This window comes from Zalophus californianus, chromosome 2 (genome assembly GCF_009762305.2).
Source record: "Zalophus californianus isolate mZalCal1 chromosome 2, mZalCal1.pri.v2, whole genome shotgun sequence".
NCBI classification, from domain to species: Eukaryota; Metazoa; Chordata; class Mammalia; order Carnivora; family Otariidae; genus Zalophus; species Zalophus californianus.
The window spans coordinates 168,466,200-168,483,324 of NC_045596.1; the positions used below are offsets into that span (position 1 = coordinate 168,466,200).

At 39.5% G+C, this 17,125-nt stretch overlaps 1 protein-coding gene across 4 annotated transcripts in view; it reads right to left on the reverse strand.

Annotated features, from left to right (window-relative positions):
* Positions 1-17,125, reverse strand: part of ASH2L (ASH2 like, histone lysine methyltransferase complex subunit) — a 32,102-nt gene that overhangs the window by 8,399 nt on the left and 6,578 nt on the right. For all 4 annotated transcript variants that reach the window (XM_035726004.1, XM_027597785.2, XM_027597787.2 and 1 more), the window contains exons 4-12: positions 16,823-16,911; positions 16,454-16,548; positions 12,613-12,708; positions 11,887-11,982; positions 10,444-10,519; positions 8,141-8,234; positions 7,193-7,410; positions 479-646; positions 58-251 (exon numbers count right to left, since the gene is read on the reverse strand). In XM_035726004.1, the coding sequence (XP_035581897.1) occupies positions 58-251; positions 479-646; positions 7,193-7,410; positions 8,141-8,234; positions 10,444-10,519; positions 11,887-11,982; positions 12,613-12,708; positions 16,454-16,548; positions 16,823-16,911 (1,126 nt within the window). The remainder of the gene's footprint in view (positions 1-57; positions 252-478; positions 647-7,192; positions 7,411-8,140; positions 8,235-10,443; positions 10,520-11,886; positions 11,983-12,612; positions 12,709-16,453; positions 16,549-16,822; positions 16,912-17,125) is intronic.

Genomic DNA, 17,125 nt, shown 5'->3' on the forward strand with positions numbered 1-17,125 from the left:
ATTCATTGGCTGCCACGGGTCTTCAAACCCAGAAGTCTCCCAGGACGACAAACTCACCTTATCTTTATAAGTATCAGGCAGTGACTTGGCTGTCTCTGTGTCTTCAGGAAGATTGATATAGAATCCCAGGACGTCTCCCTGTCCATAGCCAGAAGAGTAGTGTTTGCCAATTGACTGGTGGAACTTGGTTCCTTTTTTGCTCCGCCACGAGTAGCTAAATTTATCATAACCTAAGGGAGCTTGAAGGTTACCTGTTCCAATAAAAAGATATACGGGAAGTCAAAAGATTGCAAACCAACTCCGGTTTGCTGAAAGAAAAAATTGTACTCCTTTTCATTTTTTGGTCAGTTTTACAAAATTGTAAACCACCCAATCCTTCAGAAAGTGAATTTTATGCCCATAATCCAATAAGCCCAAAGAAAAGCCACGAAGCTCAGCCAGATGGTCTATACCTCTCTGCCCGACAGCTCCCACTTACCTAAGGGTTGGGACCACCCCAGTCTGGCAGCAGTGTCCGGCGGCATCTCATCCACTGTGATTTCAAAGTACCAGGCGCCTTTCCGGACCCCATGAGAAGCCCGGACCATGGAGTAGCCCTTTTCTCCAACCACAGTGAGCCGGTCATCAGAGATCTTTAGCTGGGGAGCTACAGTATGAAGATGAAAACGGAGGCCTGCAACTTGCTGGAGGCACTCGGACACAACTGCCCCCCCAAACCGGAGTCTCCTACACTCCAGTAAAACAAAGTAAAAAATTGGCAACATCAGGTCAGGAATCTGGAGTATTAGTTCAGGAGTTTCAAAATCTCAGTGTAGGATGTGGCCGAGGGCGAGAGGAAGAAACGGGAAGAAAGTGGTCAGGTAATTTAGTTTCTATTAAATGATATTTAAGTTAGCAGGTTAAAATTAGTTATGCTGTCTATATTCCCTAAAATATAACAAACCAATTATAATGTGCTTGGATCCCAATTTGTATAAACCATCTTTTTTCTCTTTCTTTCTTTTTAAATTAAGTTTTCCACCCAATGTGGGGCTTGAACTCATAACCCTGGAATCAAGTTGCATGCTCTACCTACTGAGCCAGCCAGGTGCCCCTGTATAAGCCATCCTTTAACAGACTTGATATTTAATTTTGAAACAATTTTAAACTTCCAAAAATAATATACATTCCTCCTATGTCCTTCACTCGGCTTCCCTAAATGTTTTTCCTTTTTTTAGATTTTATTTATTTATTTGAGAGAGAGTGAGAGATAGAGAGCACGAGAGGGAAGAGGGTCAGAGGGAGAAGCAGACTCCCTGCTCAGCAGGGAGCCTGATGTGGGACTCGATCACGGGACTCCAGGATCATGACCCGAGCTGAAGGCAGTTGCTTAACCAACTGAGCCACCCAGGCGCCCCATCGGCTTCCCTAAATGTTAACACCATCTATGGCCATAACACAATTATCAAAATCAGAAAATTGGCATTGGTACAATGCTACTAACCAATCTACAGATTATCTTCAAATTAAGCCAATTATCCAAATAATATCCTTTTTCTGTTCCAGGATCTAATCCAACATCCCACACTTCATTTGGTTGTGTGTCCTTAGTATCCTCCAATCTGGGGCAGTTAAGTCTTTCATGACCATGACTTTTTCTTTTTGACAGAGAGAGATAGCGAGAGCAGGAACACAAGCAGGGGGAGTGGGAGAGGGAGAAGCAGGCTTCCCGCCAAGTAGGGAGCCTGACGCGGGGCTCGATCCCAGGACCCGGGGATCATGACCTGAGCCAAAGGCAGATGCTTAACAACTGAGCCACCCAGGCGCCCTGACCATGACATTTTAAAGAGTACTGGTCACTTTCCTTTGTAGAATATCCCTCAGTTAGTTTTGTCTGAGGTTTCCTCCTGCTCAAGCACAGGTTATGCTTTTTCGTCAGGAACATCAGTGAAGTAAATAATGCTGTGTCTCTCAGTGTATAGTATCAGGAAGCACTTGATGTCAAAATGCCCATGTTACACTTTGATCACTTGACTACCGTGGTGCCTCACTGGTTTCTCCACTATGAAGTCACTATTTTCTCTTTGTAATTGATAAGCATTTTGTGGGGGAGATACAAAGATATCTGACACAATCAACGAAATCTGATTATGGACTGAATTCAGATGATAGCAAGGAATGATCAATTTTGTGAAGTGTGATAATACCTTTGTGGTTGTGAGAGAAAACATCCCTATCTTTTAGAAATGCATATTTTTTAGAGTATGTAGGGTGAGATTTACTTCTTAAAAATTCAGAAAAAGACACAAAAATAAACAGATAAAACAAATACAGCCAAAACTTGGTAACTGCTAAATGTGGGTGAAAAGTATATGAAGATTCATTGTATTCATCTCTCTACCTTTGTGTATGGTTTGAAACTTTACTGTGAGGCCATTATGTAAGATAAGGGGACAATCTAAATCAGTTGGAGGGGATATCGTGACTTGGAAATGAAGAAAAAAATGACAAAAGATAGGAGAGTATTTTCAGGTGATGTAGTTTGATTTTATCAATGTAGAAACATCACAGACCCAATTAAGACTTAACTGAGGAAAAAGCATTTGAAACCGTGTTTGTAACACTAAAAGCCTAAATTCTACTGGAAGAAGCACAAAATTTATATTAGCTATAGCTTTTATAAAGGTCTTTATGATTTACGATGTACTTTCACAGGTAGATAGGTAGGTAGACAGACTCTGACCCTTTCTACCCTGCAGACGGAGCAGCCGATTCTGTGACTGTTCAAGGTCATACCGCAGCTCAGTGTGGCACGGCTGACTGAAAAGCCCTGGCCCCCCATTCTTTTGGTTACACAGACCATAATGGCTCACGTCCTAGGCAGATATGATGGTAACTTCCTTCAATGGATTACATGCTGTTTAGCAGAACTCTCTTAGGTATTTGGCAAATTCTACCTTCTCAAATACAAATGCTTTTTCCCTTACCCCTCCCTGGGCAATTCAGCCCTAAAGCCACTAGGTGGGGAATGAGCAAGGCAAGTGTCCAGGACAGACTAGGACAGTAAAGAGTGTACCTCCTCCTAAAATACTTATTAATTACATAGGGCGGAAAAACTAACTTTTCAGGGGATAAACCCGGCAGATACCACATTAGCTAAATGATCAAAGTGGACATCATCAGGAATCGGACAAACTAAAATCACATACCACCTGACAGGATGCAACATGAAGAACATAACATCATTTTAATGATATTTCTGTCAAAGATGCAGAATTGAATCGAATCCTGAGATTTCAACCAGACAAGCTCAAATTGCAGGATAGTCTATAAAATAAGTGGCCTCTCATTTTCAAAAGCTTCAAGGTCATCAAAGTCTAGGAAAGATAGAAAAACTGTTCCAGATTGAAGAAGACTTAAGAGACAAGACAGCTAAATGCAGCAAATGATTCTCAATGGGATCCTTTGCTATAATGACATTATTACACCAACTGGAGAAACTTGAATAGGATCTGAAGAGCATCAGATGGTAGCAATTAGTGTTAATTTCCTGTCTTTGATGGTTATATACTGGTTCTGTACCAATGCGAAAGTTTAAAAAATATCCACTAACTCTTTGATACTCTTCCTTTGAAGACATGGAGCCTAATTTCCCTCCACCTGAGTGTGGGCCGAACGTAGTGACTCATTCCTAATAAAACAAAGTTGAAGCAACTATCCAGCTTCAAAGTTGGGTCACAGATGATACTCAAACTCTATTGCTCTCTTGGATCACTTGCACCGGGAGGAGTTAGCTTCCATGGATGAGGATAAATAAGTAGCCTATGGAGAGGCCCACATGGTCAGGATCTGAGTGCATCCTGTCAAAGTGACATGAGTGAGCCATCTTGGAAATAAGTCCTCCAGCCTCTATCAAGTCCTCAGAGTCGAGAGGCCCAGCTAAGAGCTTGACTGCAGCCGCACAAATTCTCCTGAGCCAAGCCACATAGCTAAGCTGCTCCCAGATTCCCAACCCTCAAAATCTGTGGCAGATAATGAACATTTGTAGTTTTAGACTGCTAAGTTTTATGGTAATGTGGTAAGCAGGACTAAATAACTAACACAAGGGGACCATCCTTGCTTGTAAGAAATACACCATCAAGTTCTCAAAAATGAGGGGGCATCATGGCAACTTACTCTCAAATGGTTCAGAGAAAAAAAAAGTTCAGTACTATTCTTACACTTTTTTATACATCTGAAATTATTTCAAAATAAAAACCTTAAAAGATACAATACAGATTTATCATTAATTTTTGTAAGGCTCAGCATAAATAGAATAAACAGCAAGCAGCCATTACTATTTTATATATTAAATTCTAACAAATTAATTAACTACTACGGGCCAGTGTTCTTTTTTTCTCCTGGCATTGTAACTATTATGTATAGTGAAACAAGACAAGTCTCACTTCTTAAACCCTGAAGTCACTTATTTGGGCTTCCCTACTATCAAAGTATGCTTGTCACTACCAGAAGTCAAACGATCTACATATAATGGACATTTACTTCCAAATGACCAGCATCAATGTAACTGATAGTTTTTTGATTTGATTAGATTTTTTTAAGTCATCTTTATACCCAACACAGGACTCGAACTCACAACCCGAAGATCAAGAGTCAGAGGCTCTACCGACTGAGCCAGGCAGGTACCCCTACAAGTGTTTGTTTTTAGCATTAAACCAAGAAATAATGGGCTTTCAAATGCAGTAAATATATGACCTATTTAGATCTAATTCAAAGAAACAACTAAAAGGCATATCTTAAACCATGGAAATGTGAGTATGGACCGGATATTAGATCATTAAGGAATTATTATTCATCTTAGTTAGGAATAATAATTGTGTAATGGTTATATATACATATTTTAAAGATTTTATTTATTTATTTGAGAGAGAGAACACGAGCAGGGGCAGAGGAGAGAGACAAGCAGACTCCCCACTGAGCAGGGAACCCCAGCACAGGGCTCGATCCCAGGACCCCGGGATCATGACCTGAGCCAAAGGCAGATGCTTGACCGACTGAGCCATCCAGGTGCCCTGAGTTAACCTTCTTGTACAACTTTAACTTCTGGAACTCACAGACCCTTCATGAGGTCAGACCCCTGAAACACACACACACACACACACACACACACACACACACACACTCTCACTCTCTCTCTCTCTCTCTTCCCCCCCCCCCCGCCCAAGAGGTGGGAGAACCCAAAAAAAGCATACAAACACTAACCAATGAACCTATTATAAATGAGATACACAACCACCCTGAAGGAGGTGGGGAAGAGAACTAATCTAACAGTAACCTAATGGGATACTGCAAGACTAAAAGCCAAAGAGTTTGACGTAACTGCTGTAAGCTAGCTAGTGAATGTTTCTCACAGAGGTCAGCAATTCTGAAACTACTTTATGGGCATACTAGAAATGAACAAATAAGAGAATACACCGTAGACAGAGCCACATTTCTCATTGTTGGATAAAGAAGTGACAAATAAGGAAAGGCAGAGGGCTGGAACAAACCAGGAGTGTTTGACTGGAATCCAAGCTATCAGTGCAAACACAGTAGAACCTTGTATATATATATGTGTCAGTTGGTATACATACAATCTCCTCCTTCTGGCCCCTGAAGGAGTTTAAAAGAGACACCCAGTGAGCATACCTAACACTTAGGTCTTTCAAAATCTCATTCTCCAATCAAAGGAACCAGGGGTCTTCGGAGAAGCAGCTGATACTTGGCCTGGGGCAGGAAAAATACAAGATAAGCCAGAACATTTTGTGATGCCAGAAAGTAAAGTACCAAAAAAAAAAAAAAAAAAAAAAAAATGAGGCTTATCAAAAAAACACAGGAACTAACCTAAAGAAGCTCACAATGGCCTAAGCTGGAATAATTTGAGCAACTAGACAAAGTATACCCCAATGGAATAAAATAAATATCTGAATTCACACTGATAAAAGCAAAAATCAATCAAAAAACAAGGGGAGACGGGAAGAAAGAAATAAAAAATCGTCAGGCAAACACAACACATTAATAATTATTGCAGGGGCACCTGGGTGACTCGGTCAACTAGGCATCTACCTTTGGCTCAGGTCATGATCTCGGGGTCCTGGGATTGAGTCCTGTGTCAGGCTCCCTGCTCAACGCGGAGTCTGCTTCTCCCTCTCCGTCTGCCCTCCCCCGTGCTTTGTGTTCTCTCTCTCTCAAATAAATAGAATCTTTAAAAAAAAAATTGTTGCAGAAAAGATCCACTGAAGAATACTACAGCAAAACTTTATAAACAGGGTATCTCCAAAGCTCAAAGCATCTTTCCTCGAGCTATTTATTAACTACAAAGGGAAAGACAGAGAAAGCCACAGAAACCACCTTAACCAGATGATCATGGTCAACATGACCAATAATAAGACATATCCACATCATGACCGCCATGAGATGTAATGAGGACTCATATCTTTGGTATTCTGCCAAAATATGCATAACATTAGTCTAATCACGAGAAAAAGTTAGACACTTACTAAGGAATATTCAACAGAATCCCTGATTAATACACTTAAATAGTCATGAAAGACACGCAAGGACTGAGGAACTGTTAAAGGCTGCAAGAGACTAAGGAGAAATAATGAAGTGCAACGTGAGACCCTAGAGAAGAGGCGTTAGTGGGGAACTGGCAAAATGTACATCAAGTGTTTTGTTTCATTAATAGCATATTCCAATGTTAACTTCCTGGTTTTGATGACCCTACTATCAATCGTGTAAGATGTTAGCATTAGAAGCTTGGGGAGGGATATAGTAAAACTATTATTTTTATAACTTTAAATTTAAAATTAGTTCAAAATAGGGGCATCTGGCTGGCTCAGTTGGTACAGCATGCAACTCCTGATCTTGGGGTTTTAAGTTTGAGCCCCACGTTGGGTGTAGAGGTTACTTAAAAAATAAAAATAAAATAAGTTCCAAATAGAAAGTCTTAAAAACATACACATACTCACACACACACACACACACACACACAAATGGCTAGAGCTTAATGGAAGAGACAAGGGGATTCTTTGCACACGTTCCTGCTGAGTCTAGTTAGAAAAGGGGGAGAGGGGAGATGTTGACATGTATATCTAATTCTAGACTGGACAAAGGTGAAGACAGTATTCAAAGTAACATCTGGGTCCAACATGAACATTAATACCTTACATACCTCGATCATGTAGGGCTAACAAAACCCGTTCATACAAGCAGGCTCTGTAGAGGTCTCCAGGAATAGGTTTTCCTGCCCAGCAGTCAAGTTCAAGCTTCTCAGGGTCAGGGGCATGGGGATCAGGCTCAGCTAGAATATACCGATAGCCATCTTTGTTAAACGGGTGTTCCAAGGGGTAGCCATGAGGGGGAAGGCGCTGAGCAGAAAACAAAGGGTCACTGCAGAAAGGAAAAAATAAAATCAAGAAACTAAAACCCCTTCCAGCTCAAATGCCTTCAAATCTGTAAGAAGGACATCTGATTTATTAGATTTCAACAGGAACACATGCAACTTCACAACTGCTTTTCATTGCTCAAACAGATGATCCTGCCCTCTGCAGGCAAAAGAGGGAAATGAAACGGATTCATTTTTAAATTTGGTAAAGTGGTTTCAGTCAAATTACTCCCTAGTCTGCAGGACTACCTTTGCAACGGAGCCAGTATGTCATAGGGGAGAAAAAGGGAGAAGGGGAACAAGGGCAATTTCCTTTAGTATATTAATTACTATAAACTAATGAAATGAAACTCAGAGATTTGAGCACTTACTATCTTGCCAATTTAAATAAGAAAAAAAACAAGTTTTACTGAACAAAGCAAAGGGAAGAGGCCAGCGCTCAAGTTCAATACTGGGTCCACTCTCCCTCTCCACCTCTCCTTTCAAGATGTCTTAACAGATTTTTACTCTCACAGGGTTGCCACCCTGGGGCTGTTTTCACAAATCCATAAAACGGAATTCCTCGCCTGACATTATTTTACCCCTCAAAGTGCTCAAGATTTGAAAAAAATGGACAGGCTTTGTAATCTCAGACACCTGAGCTAGTGAAGAGTACAGCTCTTTTCCCTCTGATGGACTGTGCCAGCACCAAAGAATGGTCTAGCAGTGGTGAGTGGGAGTGGGTGTTCTGCCCACCTCCGGGCCTTCTTGGTGGTCCCTGTGGTCCCTCCGTCCTGCTGCTTGCGCTTGGCTCCTCTTCCTTTTCCACTGCTTCCTGCTGCAATTCCCCCTTTAAAGAGAAGGCAGATCACTCTCAATGAGCTGTGATAGAAGCTTCACGTGGATATGGAAATTCCATGGCGACTAACACTCCTGACGTGCATTTGTGTAACACCACACACAGGAGGACTTCCTGAGAGCATACTGGATCTCACCCTGCTTCTGAAAAAGTCGGCTGAGCGTCTCCCAGCTCAGAACACTGGGTTCTGGCAGTAAGCTCCAAGGAACCTAGCACTAATGATGCCTACGTTACATTTTCAACCTTCCTTTCCTAATGAACTGCAATGACTAGTACACTTTCCGAGGATGTGACACAAATGCATTTTCACTCATTCAGATTCCAAATACCCACATCTAAAAACAATTGCAAGGATAAAATTTTTTTCCACCCAAATCAATCAAACATCCACAAAGAATATCCTCACTATAAGTAGATGTTCACTCGCTTGAACTATGCATGATATAGTCCATAACATAATAAAGGCACATTATCTGCTAAAGCACTTAACTGGAAGATCCAACAAGACAAAGGTACATAAAAACACAGAAAACAGAAACAGAAATACTAAAAAGGTGTTTCTCTCCAGTGCTACTAGGTATCCACTCTGGTTGTGCATGACACAAGTAGAAAGGTTTTAAATTTAGTAGGCAACTTTTACAATTATTAAGATCATGCCAATGCATAAAATTCAGGTTAGACTAACCTAGTTTGTGGAATTATGAGCAAATATCAATCGACAATTTACTTATGTTATACAAAAAATAATTTAGTTACATACTAAGCCACAAGGAATACTACCTAGTGATTTCTGAAATAGGTACTTTGAAATTTTTGTCCAGTTCCGTCTTTCCTCTCAATTTGTTTTTCTGTCTGCCAGAAAAATGTCCCTGAACTGCAGGAAAACACCTTTATGGAAACAACTGCATAGAGTACTGTATCTTAATTTGGGGCAAGCTTGGAAATTATCAGCAGTTCTTCTGCAATGAAAAGGATCAAGACATTGAGAGCAGGTCATATTCTGCACATACAGGACCAGATTTATGCAGAACTACCTTTTATGAACATAGCAGGTATCATTCCTATTTTTCATAAAAAGGTTTAATGTTAAACTGTTACAACATCCATTATCTCTAGCTTGAGTTACCTAAAAAAAATTATTTTTAATTGATATTTGTATTTTAATTACTTTAAGAGAGAAGCTTTAGATCTACCTGGAATAAAACAAGTAATACTAAAGGGACTGCTGGCCATGTTAGGCAGAATATGACAACGGATAAGCTTTGAATTTACTAACATTCAACTGGAACTACAGTTTCATAGCAAGTGCTATTGCCACCATTTTCACGATGCTTTAAAATTTTAATTTAGTTTTAGCTTCTACCACAACTCAGCAAAAAGCATTTTCCAAACCACATAATACTTAAGTCTGAGAGGCTGAAAGAAGACAGAGGAGGAATTCACCTCCAAAAGAGGCTCCACCTGTAAGAACAGAAGTGGCACCATGTATTTGTCAAATTGTAACAATTAAAACAGGAAAAAATGGTGTAAAAAGATAAATAATACACTTAGCTATTTCCAACCCATCTGAGAATATTAGTAACAGTAGAAATGATTACATATTTAAGATGTTACCACTCTACAGGACAAGTTAATGACACCATGTGTTAGAGGAATAGCTAGCTACCTCCCAGCTACCCGAACTTTCATTAGATTACCATTAGTACTGAAGGCCATTCCTGTCATTAGGTGAGTTACCGATAGAAACACATCTATAGCGGGTAATCAGCACAGATTGCTGTCATGGGAATAAGCTAAAGTTTCAGGGCAAGACAAATTAGAAGACCGGCATAGGAACTCTATTAAATAACAGCTGAATTAGGAGTAAGAACAGAGAGCTGAATCTATAGTAAGGGTTAAGTGATGAGGATACAGACATACAGACAGGGAGTCTAAGATAAACACAGTAAATCTGACCTTAAACCTGTACCTTGTTTTATGCTAAATGTTTCACTTGAGACCAAACTGTGGTGGTAAAGGGACAAAAAGTTCTCCACTACCATCTGTCAAATCTTTGGTTAGCTTCCAAAAACTGAGTTCTGTACTTTAAAGCCTCCGTAAATATCCAGTTGAGAGTCAACCCAAAGGATGCCCAATTCTAGGCATATTTGGATTCAATAGCTTAACAAATATTTCATCAAGGCGACATTTAAACACTTACCATTTAGATTCCCACTTGTAGACACAGCACTGCTTTGTTTTTGGTTGTCATAAGCAGGACCAATGTTACTAAGATCCTAGAGGGAAAAATATATTCAATTACAAAGGAAGGCTATATAATCAAAGCACTCTGGCAATGCTCAAAAAACCAAGAAATTCTAATAGAGTATGAATCAAAACTGACAACCCTAGGGAGTACGAAATTTACAGGGTCCCAAACTTGGATGCTTCAGAGATCAGCAAGTAACATGTGTGGGACAAGTGTAAGAATCAAAGTGGTTAAGAACAAATTGGGGGTGGGGTGGTGGAAGGGGCAAAGGCAAACAGGAGTGCCTAACCCCATTTTCTGAGCTCCCCGTGGGAACTCAGGCCCATTGTAATCAGATCTTCTCATTTTAGAAGAGAAATCTGAATTTCTAAAACCAGTATATTAAGTTAACAAATGCTTGACTCATCTACCCTAAGAAAACTCTGGCTAACCTGATTCATTTATGAACCTGTTTTGCAGAAGCTGACTAAGGACAAGACTAGCTAAGACTGGAATAGGGAATTCCTGCAACTTTGCAGAAGGGACCAAGAGTAAACAAAAAACAAAACACCACCCCCCCATCCCCCCCACTCCATCATCCTTATGCTGCCATTTTGAGCACTGTCCCATAAAGAGGCTTGATCCTTAAATGCGCATCTCTTTTTGTCCCTATATCCAATCAGCATATTCCATTCAACCTCACACCACCCCATGATATCCTGTCTCCTTATGGTTAAATATACCCAACCCCTATCCTTTGAGAAGGCGGATTTGAGAAATTTTCTCCCGTCTTCTTGCTTGGAACCCTGCAATAAAACCCTTTTTCTCTGCTACAAAACTGTTGTCAGTGTTTGGCTTACTGTGCATCATTGGGCAATCGACCCTTGTACAGTAACACTTCTATGTGAAACCCTGAATTTTCAATGCTGGCAGATCAAACATTTTAAGGCAAAGCTAAAAGCTCTGGCCTCCTGACATGCCAAATGTAACCCCTGCCATAAACAAAGAGTGGAAATTTTCTTTTTCGTCCTTTTATGCTAGATACACAACACAAATTCTAATTCACAACAAATTTTTCTTCATAATAACAAATGCTTGTAAGAGTAAACTTTGAGATGGAAAGAAAATTAGAAATAACTCGGCACAGCCTATTTGCGTTATAAGGGACGAAATTAAAGTTAAAAAAGATAAAAAGGATATGCACAGGATATGCACAGAGTTATAACATTAAGGGGAAGATCCAGAACTAAAACACTAGTCTCCTGGTTTAAGGTGAGGACTCTTTCTTTCCACACACAGCAGAAACACTTTACCTGCAGCCCACCATGTTAGAGGCCTGTAATGGCAGTGGCAAATAGACAAATGTTAACAAAACCTGATTCTCTGTCTCCAAATCAAAAGGGGAGTACAAAATACCTGATCCAAAAGTCCAAATTTGGGGTAATCTTCTTCTGGGTCCTTACTCCCAGGATCAGGATGTTCCTTTACTAAGAATACATCTCTTTCTTTACTCTAAAAGGAAGCAGTATTTTAGTGTTACTGCAAATTTTATACTTCAAAGTAGTACTGAATGGATGATCAACCAGCAACTCCAATTCCTAAGTGTAATCTCCCAAAATGATAGTATTGCTTTTCCCTCTGATTAGAAAATTAATACATGACCATCCAAAAATTCAAACAGAGAAACTTGAAAAAATGAGAGCCAAAGTCCTTCGGAATCCTCACCTATCCCTCCACCTCACAGAGATAAGCACTGTTAACAGCTTGCTGCTGGCTTCTCCCCAGGTGCTCTCTTTAATTCTAAGGACAATAATGTTTAGAACAGTGTTATTTTTGTTTTTAAAGCAAAGGAAAAAATAGTCTGCAATGTCAATATAAAATTATACTTGCAAAAGTACAGTGGACAAAGGTATCAGTGTTGTGTATAAAACAACCAGGGTGATATTCACTTTAGACATAATTTGTGACGTGTGAAACCTGTTAAAATTTACAATTAGTGATACCTTACTCTCCAAGATTTAAAACTAAGTTGTTGTCATTTTCTTAGTCATCACATTATTTCAGTGAGACTAAAACAAATTTAATTCTTACAAAGAACACTGACTTTCGAAATGTTGAGTCTAATCATTTTGGTCTACTCACCATTGTTTTAACAATGTTATTTGGCCAAGTCATTTTCCCAGGTCTCTGTCTGGTCGTCATGCACTCCCAGTATTTATCAATAAATGGTATGATATCCTAATTTTTAAAACAAAATATATTAAGATTTCTACAGTTGCTTTCAAAGTTATACTCACAAAAAAGGAAAGAAAACTGCAGCATTTTCAAAGACCTTGTCAGAATTGAGAGAAAAATCCATGTTTAGTCTTTTCACGATTAAACAAATATGTAATTGCATGCAAACAACATATAGATTGTGAGGAATTTCAAATAAGTATATACAAATCTTAGCTACATAAGGCTTACAATCCAGTTGGAGGGAAAGATCTACCCCATTCTTCTGGGTGCCATTTGGAAAATACTACCAAATCATTCTCTCTCCTGAGTTCCTATTTCTACCTGCTTCCGACATCCCTTTATGGACACCCCACAGGCACCTCAAACTTCTTGTAAGAAAATTAAACTTTGGGGGGCACCTGGGTGGTTCAGTTGGTTAAGCATCTGACTCTTAGTTTTGGCTCAGGTCATGATCTCAGGGTCATGAGACTGAGCCCCGCATCCAGATCCAGGGTATGGAGCCTGCTTAAGATTCTCTCTCTCCCTCTTCCTCTGCACTTCACCCCCACCCTCTAAAAACAAAACACCACAAAAAAACTAAACTTTGTATCCTACCTCACAAACCTGCTCTGCCGATTCCTATTCTTGCTCTTAATGCTCAGAATCACCATCCTACCTCACAAACCTGCTCTGCCGATTCCTATTCTTGCTCTTAATGCTCAGAATCACCTATCACCTAGAACCACAAGCCCGAAACCATGGAGTCATCTTTGATTCCTCTCTTGTGTATGACTTTCACATCTAAACCAACACCAAATGAATTTTCAGATTTCAGAAATTTCTCACCAATCCAGCCTCCTTTCTATCCTTGCTGCTTTGATTGTGGTCCTTGCCAGTTCTTGCTGGTGTGACTAAAAATATATGAGTTTGATCTTCTGACGTCGACCTTCCCCTACTCTCACCATTCTTCCCAAGTCCACCAGAGTCAGAGTCTACCACTAATACCTTCCACTAGTTAGTTCCATGAAAACCACATCTTTACTAAAAGGAACCAGGGTTGGGGCGCCTGGCTGGCTCAGTCAGTAAAGTGTGTGCTTCTTGATCTTGGGATTGTAAATTCAAGCCCCATATGTTGGGTGTAGAGATTACTTAAAAATAATATCTTTAAAATAAATAAATAAACAAAATAAAAGGAACCAGGGTTGAATCAGGGAAAGTCGAAAGGAAGTCTGGAATATTCTGTTGTTCCAGAAAGTAAGAAAGAGTTCAAAAACTGATAGGGACATATCACAAAGTATCAGGAGTCAGCCTAAATGGGGCTACGCTGGTCAAATCTGAGCACCAGAAATCAGAAATCCAGTAACAGACTATAAAAATCCACAAATCCGCAGTGATACTTAGAAAGAAAAAAAAATATGGACAGAAAGGAAAACCCCTTTTTACAGAACTGCAAGCAATAAATGTATTCTTTTTCACAATGATTACTCTATTAACCTGATTCAGGCTAGGATAATCAGTGGTTGCTAAAACCACTGCTTGAAAGGGTTTGAACAAGACAGTCAGACAATCTCAATGCATTGTAAAGGGACAGACATATATGTCTGTCCCTTTACAATGGAGAAATCTGGTGATACCTCCTCTTTACCCAAGCAACCAAATTTAGGACTACTAATAGTAAAACAAACTAATATTTTATGCCTCCTGATGTGATACAAGAAAAATATACAATATCTACATAATATTCTTGCCAAAAATGTTTAAGTTGGTTAAGCATCTGACTCTTGATTTTGGCTTAGGTCATGATCTCAGGGTTGTGAGATCGGGCATCGGGCTCTGCACTGGTGTGGAGTCTGCTTGAGAGTCTCTCTCCCTTTCCTGCTGCCCCTCCACCCCCCTCTCCCCTCCCTCTCTAAAAAAAAAAGTTTAACCTGAGCTCAATCATGAGGAAACAATCAGATAAATGCAGATTGAGGAGGATCATGCCAAACAACTGTCTAGGCTCCTCAAAATTTTAATGTCATAGCAGACCGCGGCGCCTGGCTGGCTCAAGTCAGAGGAGTATGCAACTCTTAATCTCGGGGTCATGAGCTGGAACCCCACATTGGGTGTAGAGATTACTTAAATAAACAAACAAATGTATGCCATAGCAGACCAAAAAAAAGTAAAATAAGTTCAGAAACTGTTTTAGATTAAAGACAAAAAAGACATTACACGGGGCGCCTGGGTGGCTCAGTTGGTTAAGCGACTGCCTTCGGCTCAGGTCATGATCCTGGAGTCCCGGGATCGAGTCCCACATCGGGCTCCCTGCTCAGCAGGGAGTCTGCTTCTCCCTCTGACCCTCTTCCCTCTCGTACTCTCTCTCTCTCATTCTCTCTCTCTCTCAAATAAATAAATAAAATCTTTAAAAAAAAAAAAAAAAAGACATTACACGGACACCTGGCTGGCTCAGTGGGGAGAGCATGCGACTCCTGATCTCAGGGTTGTGAGAAAGAGAGAAAGAAAGAAAGAAAGAAAAAGAGAGAGAGAGAGAGAGAGACATTACAACTAAATGTAATGTGTACCCTTGCCTGGATCCTGGATGGAGGAAAAAGCTATGAAGGATATTAAGAATAACAGGGAGAAAACACAGTTATACACTTTATATAAAAAATAAAATCTGCATATATTAGTATACATCAACATTAAATTTTCTGAGTATGATCACTGTATTGTGGTTATGAGAGAATACTGGGTATAGTGTTCAATTCAGTCTCATATAGCTCAGGGAGAAAAAACAGACACTGGGTGATAAAGCAAATGCAATAAAATATTAACAACTGGCAAATTTAGGTAAAGAATAAACAGATGTTCACTGTACTATCTGAATTTTTCTATATGTTTGAAAAATTCAAAATAATAATTTGGGGGAAAAAATAAGAAAAAAACCAAATCTAATCACAGCACACCTCTAATGCAGGAATAAAAAGGTGAGGGGGCCATCTGCTGACTGCCTGCAAGATTAAGTCCTAACTTCTGTTCAGTAGAAAATCCCTTGCAGATCTGATCCCAACTATATTGGTCTCACCAGACACACCCATACCAGTGTCTTTCAAACTGTAGATCACAATTAGTAGGTTATAAAATCAATTTTGTAGGTCAAAACTAGCACTGACTAAAATAGAAAATAACAGAGTACAGAGGAAAAAGATCGGAGAGTAAGCACTGGTGAAATTTTTGTTTGTTTTAAATGAACGGGGGTAGATATAAATGTACACTAGGCACAATATAAACTCCACTGTTTTAAAATTTACTTAATTTCTTACCATGAATCACAGTAGGAAAAACTGATGGATGGGCTAATCATCTAATTTTGATTCCTGACTTTGGTCATGTGGTTGTGCAGTTTAATAATAAAGGATAATTCGTTTAAATAAATTCAACCCCTTCCCTCTGACAAAATCTGTAATAACCATCTGTAAAAATAGCTAAACTGAGCTGCTGAGAAGGTCCACCTCAAGATCTGATTAATTGTGGGACAGACAGTTGTTTGCTTCTATAAAGCCAACCAAAACTATTCAAGGATTCATCCAACTAACAGCTAAGCCAAGTGACATACTATGCACATTCAAGAAGTTAGTAAATCACATGAAATAAGTAACACATAACCACTGAATCTATAGTCATATATTCATAAAAATTGGGGGGAAGTACTTATTGTTGAAAAGTATATTTAAAAGTTCCACCTGATTCTTGGGCATAATTGCAATTACATTAATTTCTTCTCTACCTTATCTTTGGAGAACATGGTTTTCGGATGTTCATCCTGTGTTCGGGACTGCCATGTTAGATTGGCCAAAGCACTAAGGCACATTTCCTTCAAGTCTAGCAAAAACAAAAACAAAGACAAAAAGTTATCTGTAGTATTATATCCCTATTACCAAAAGAATATTCAACTAGGTGGTCCACAAACTAACAATTACAGCAGCAAAAAGTAGAGTCATCATTGATCTGAAATGGATAATAGCCATTATTCGGAGCTAAACCCGAACTTCTACCAGCTACCAGTCAGAGGTTTCCTGATTCTGCTATGTCCAAATCCCTTTTCTTTTGCAGCTAACAGAGGACAATTTTGCAGCACTCCATAGTTTGTTCTTACTTGCTTGCTTCCGGAGGAAATAGGTATTCCCACTATGATGGCACACATTGCAGTGAAAACTATAGTTGGTCATGAAAGGTAGACAGGATCTGCAGAACAGCCAGATTAAACAGATTAGTGAACTTCTCAACACATATTTCTTTATGAGAAGTAAATCAACGGAATCAACAAGGATCCTTTGCCCACAGTGAAAGTAAGGTAAAAAATGTTAATATAGTAATATACTATTAAAACTTAAAAAGGTCGTCAAAACCAAAACAGGGCTTGTATTTTTACAAATACCTGGATTTTTCTAAAAAGGTT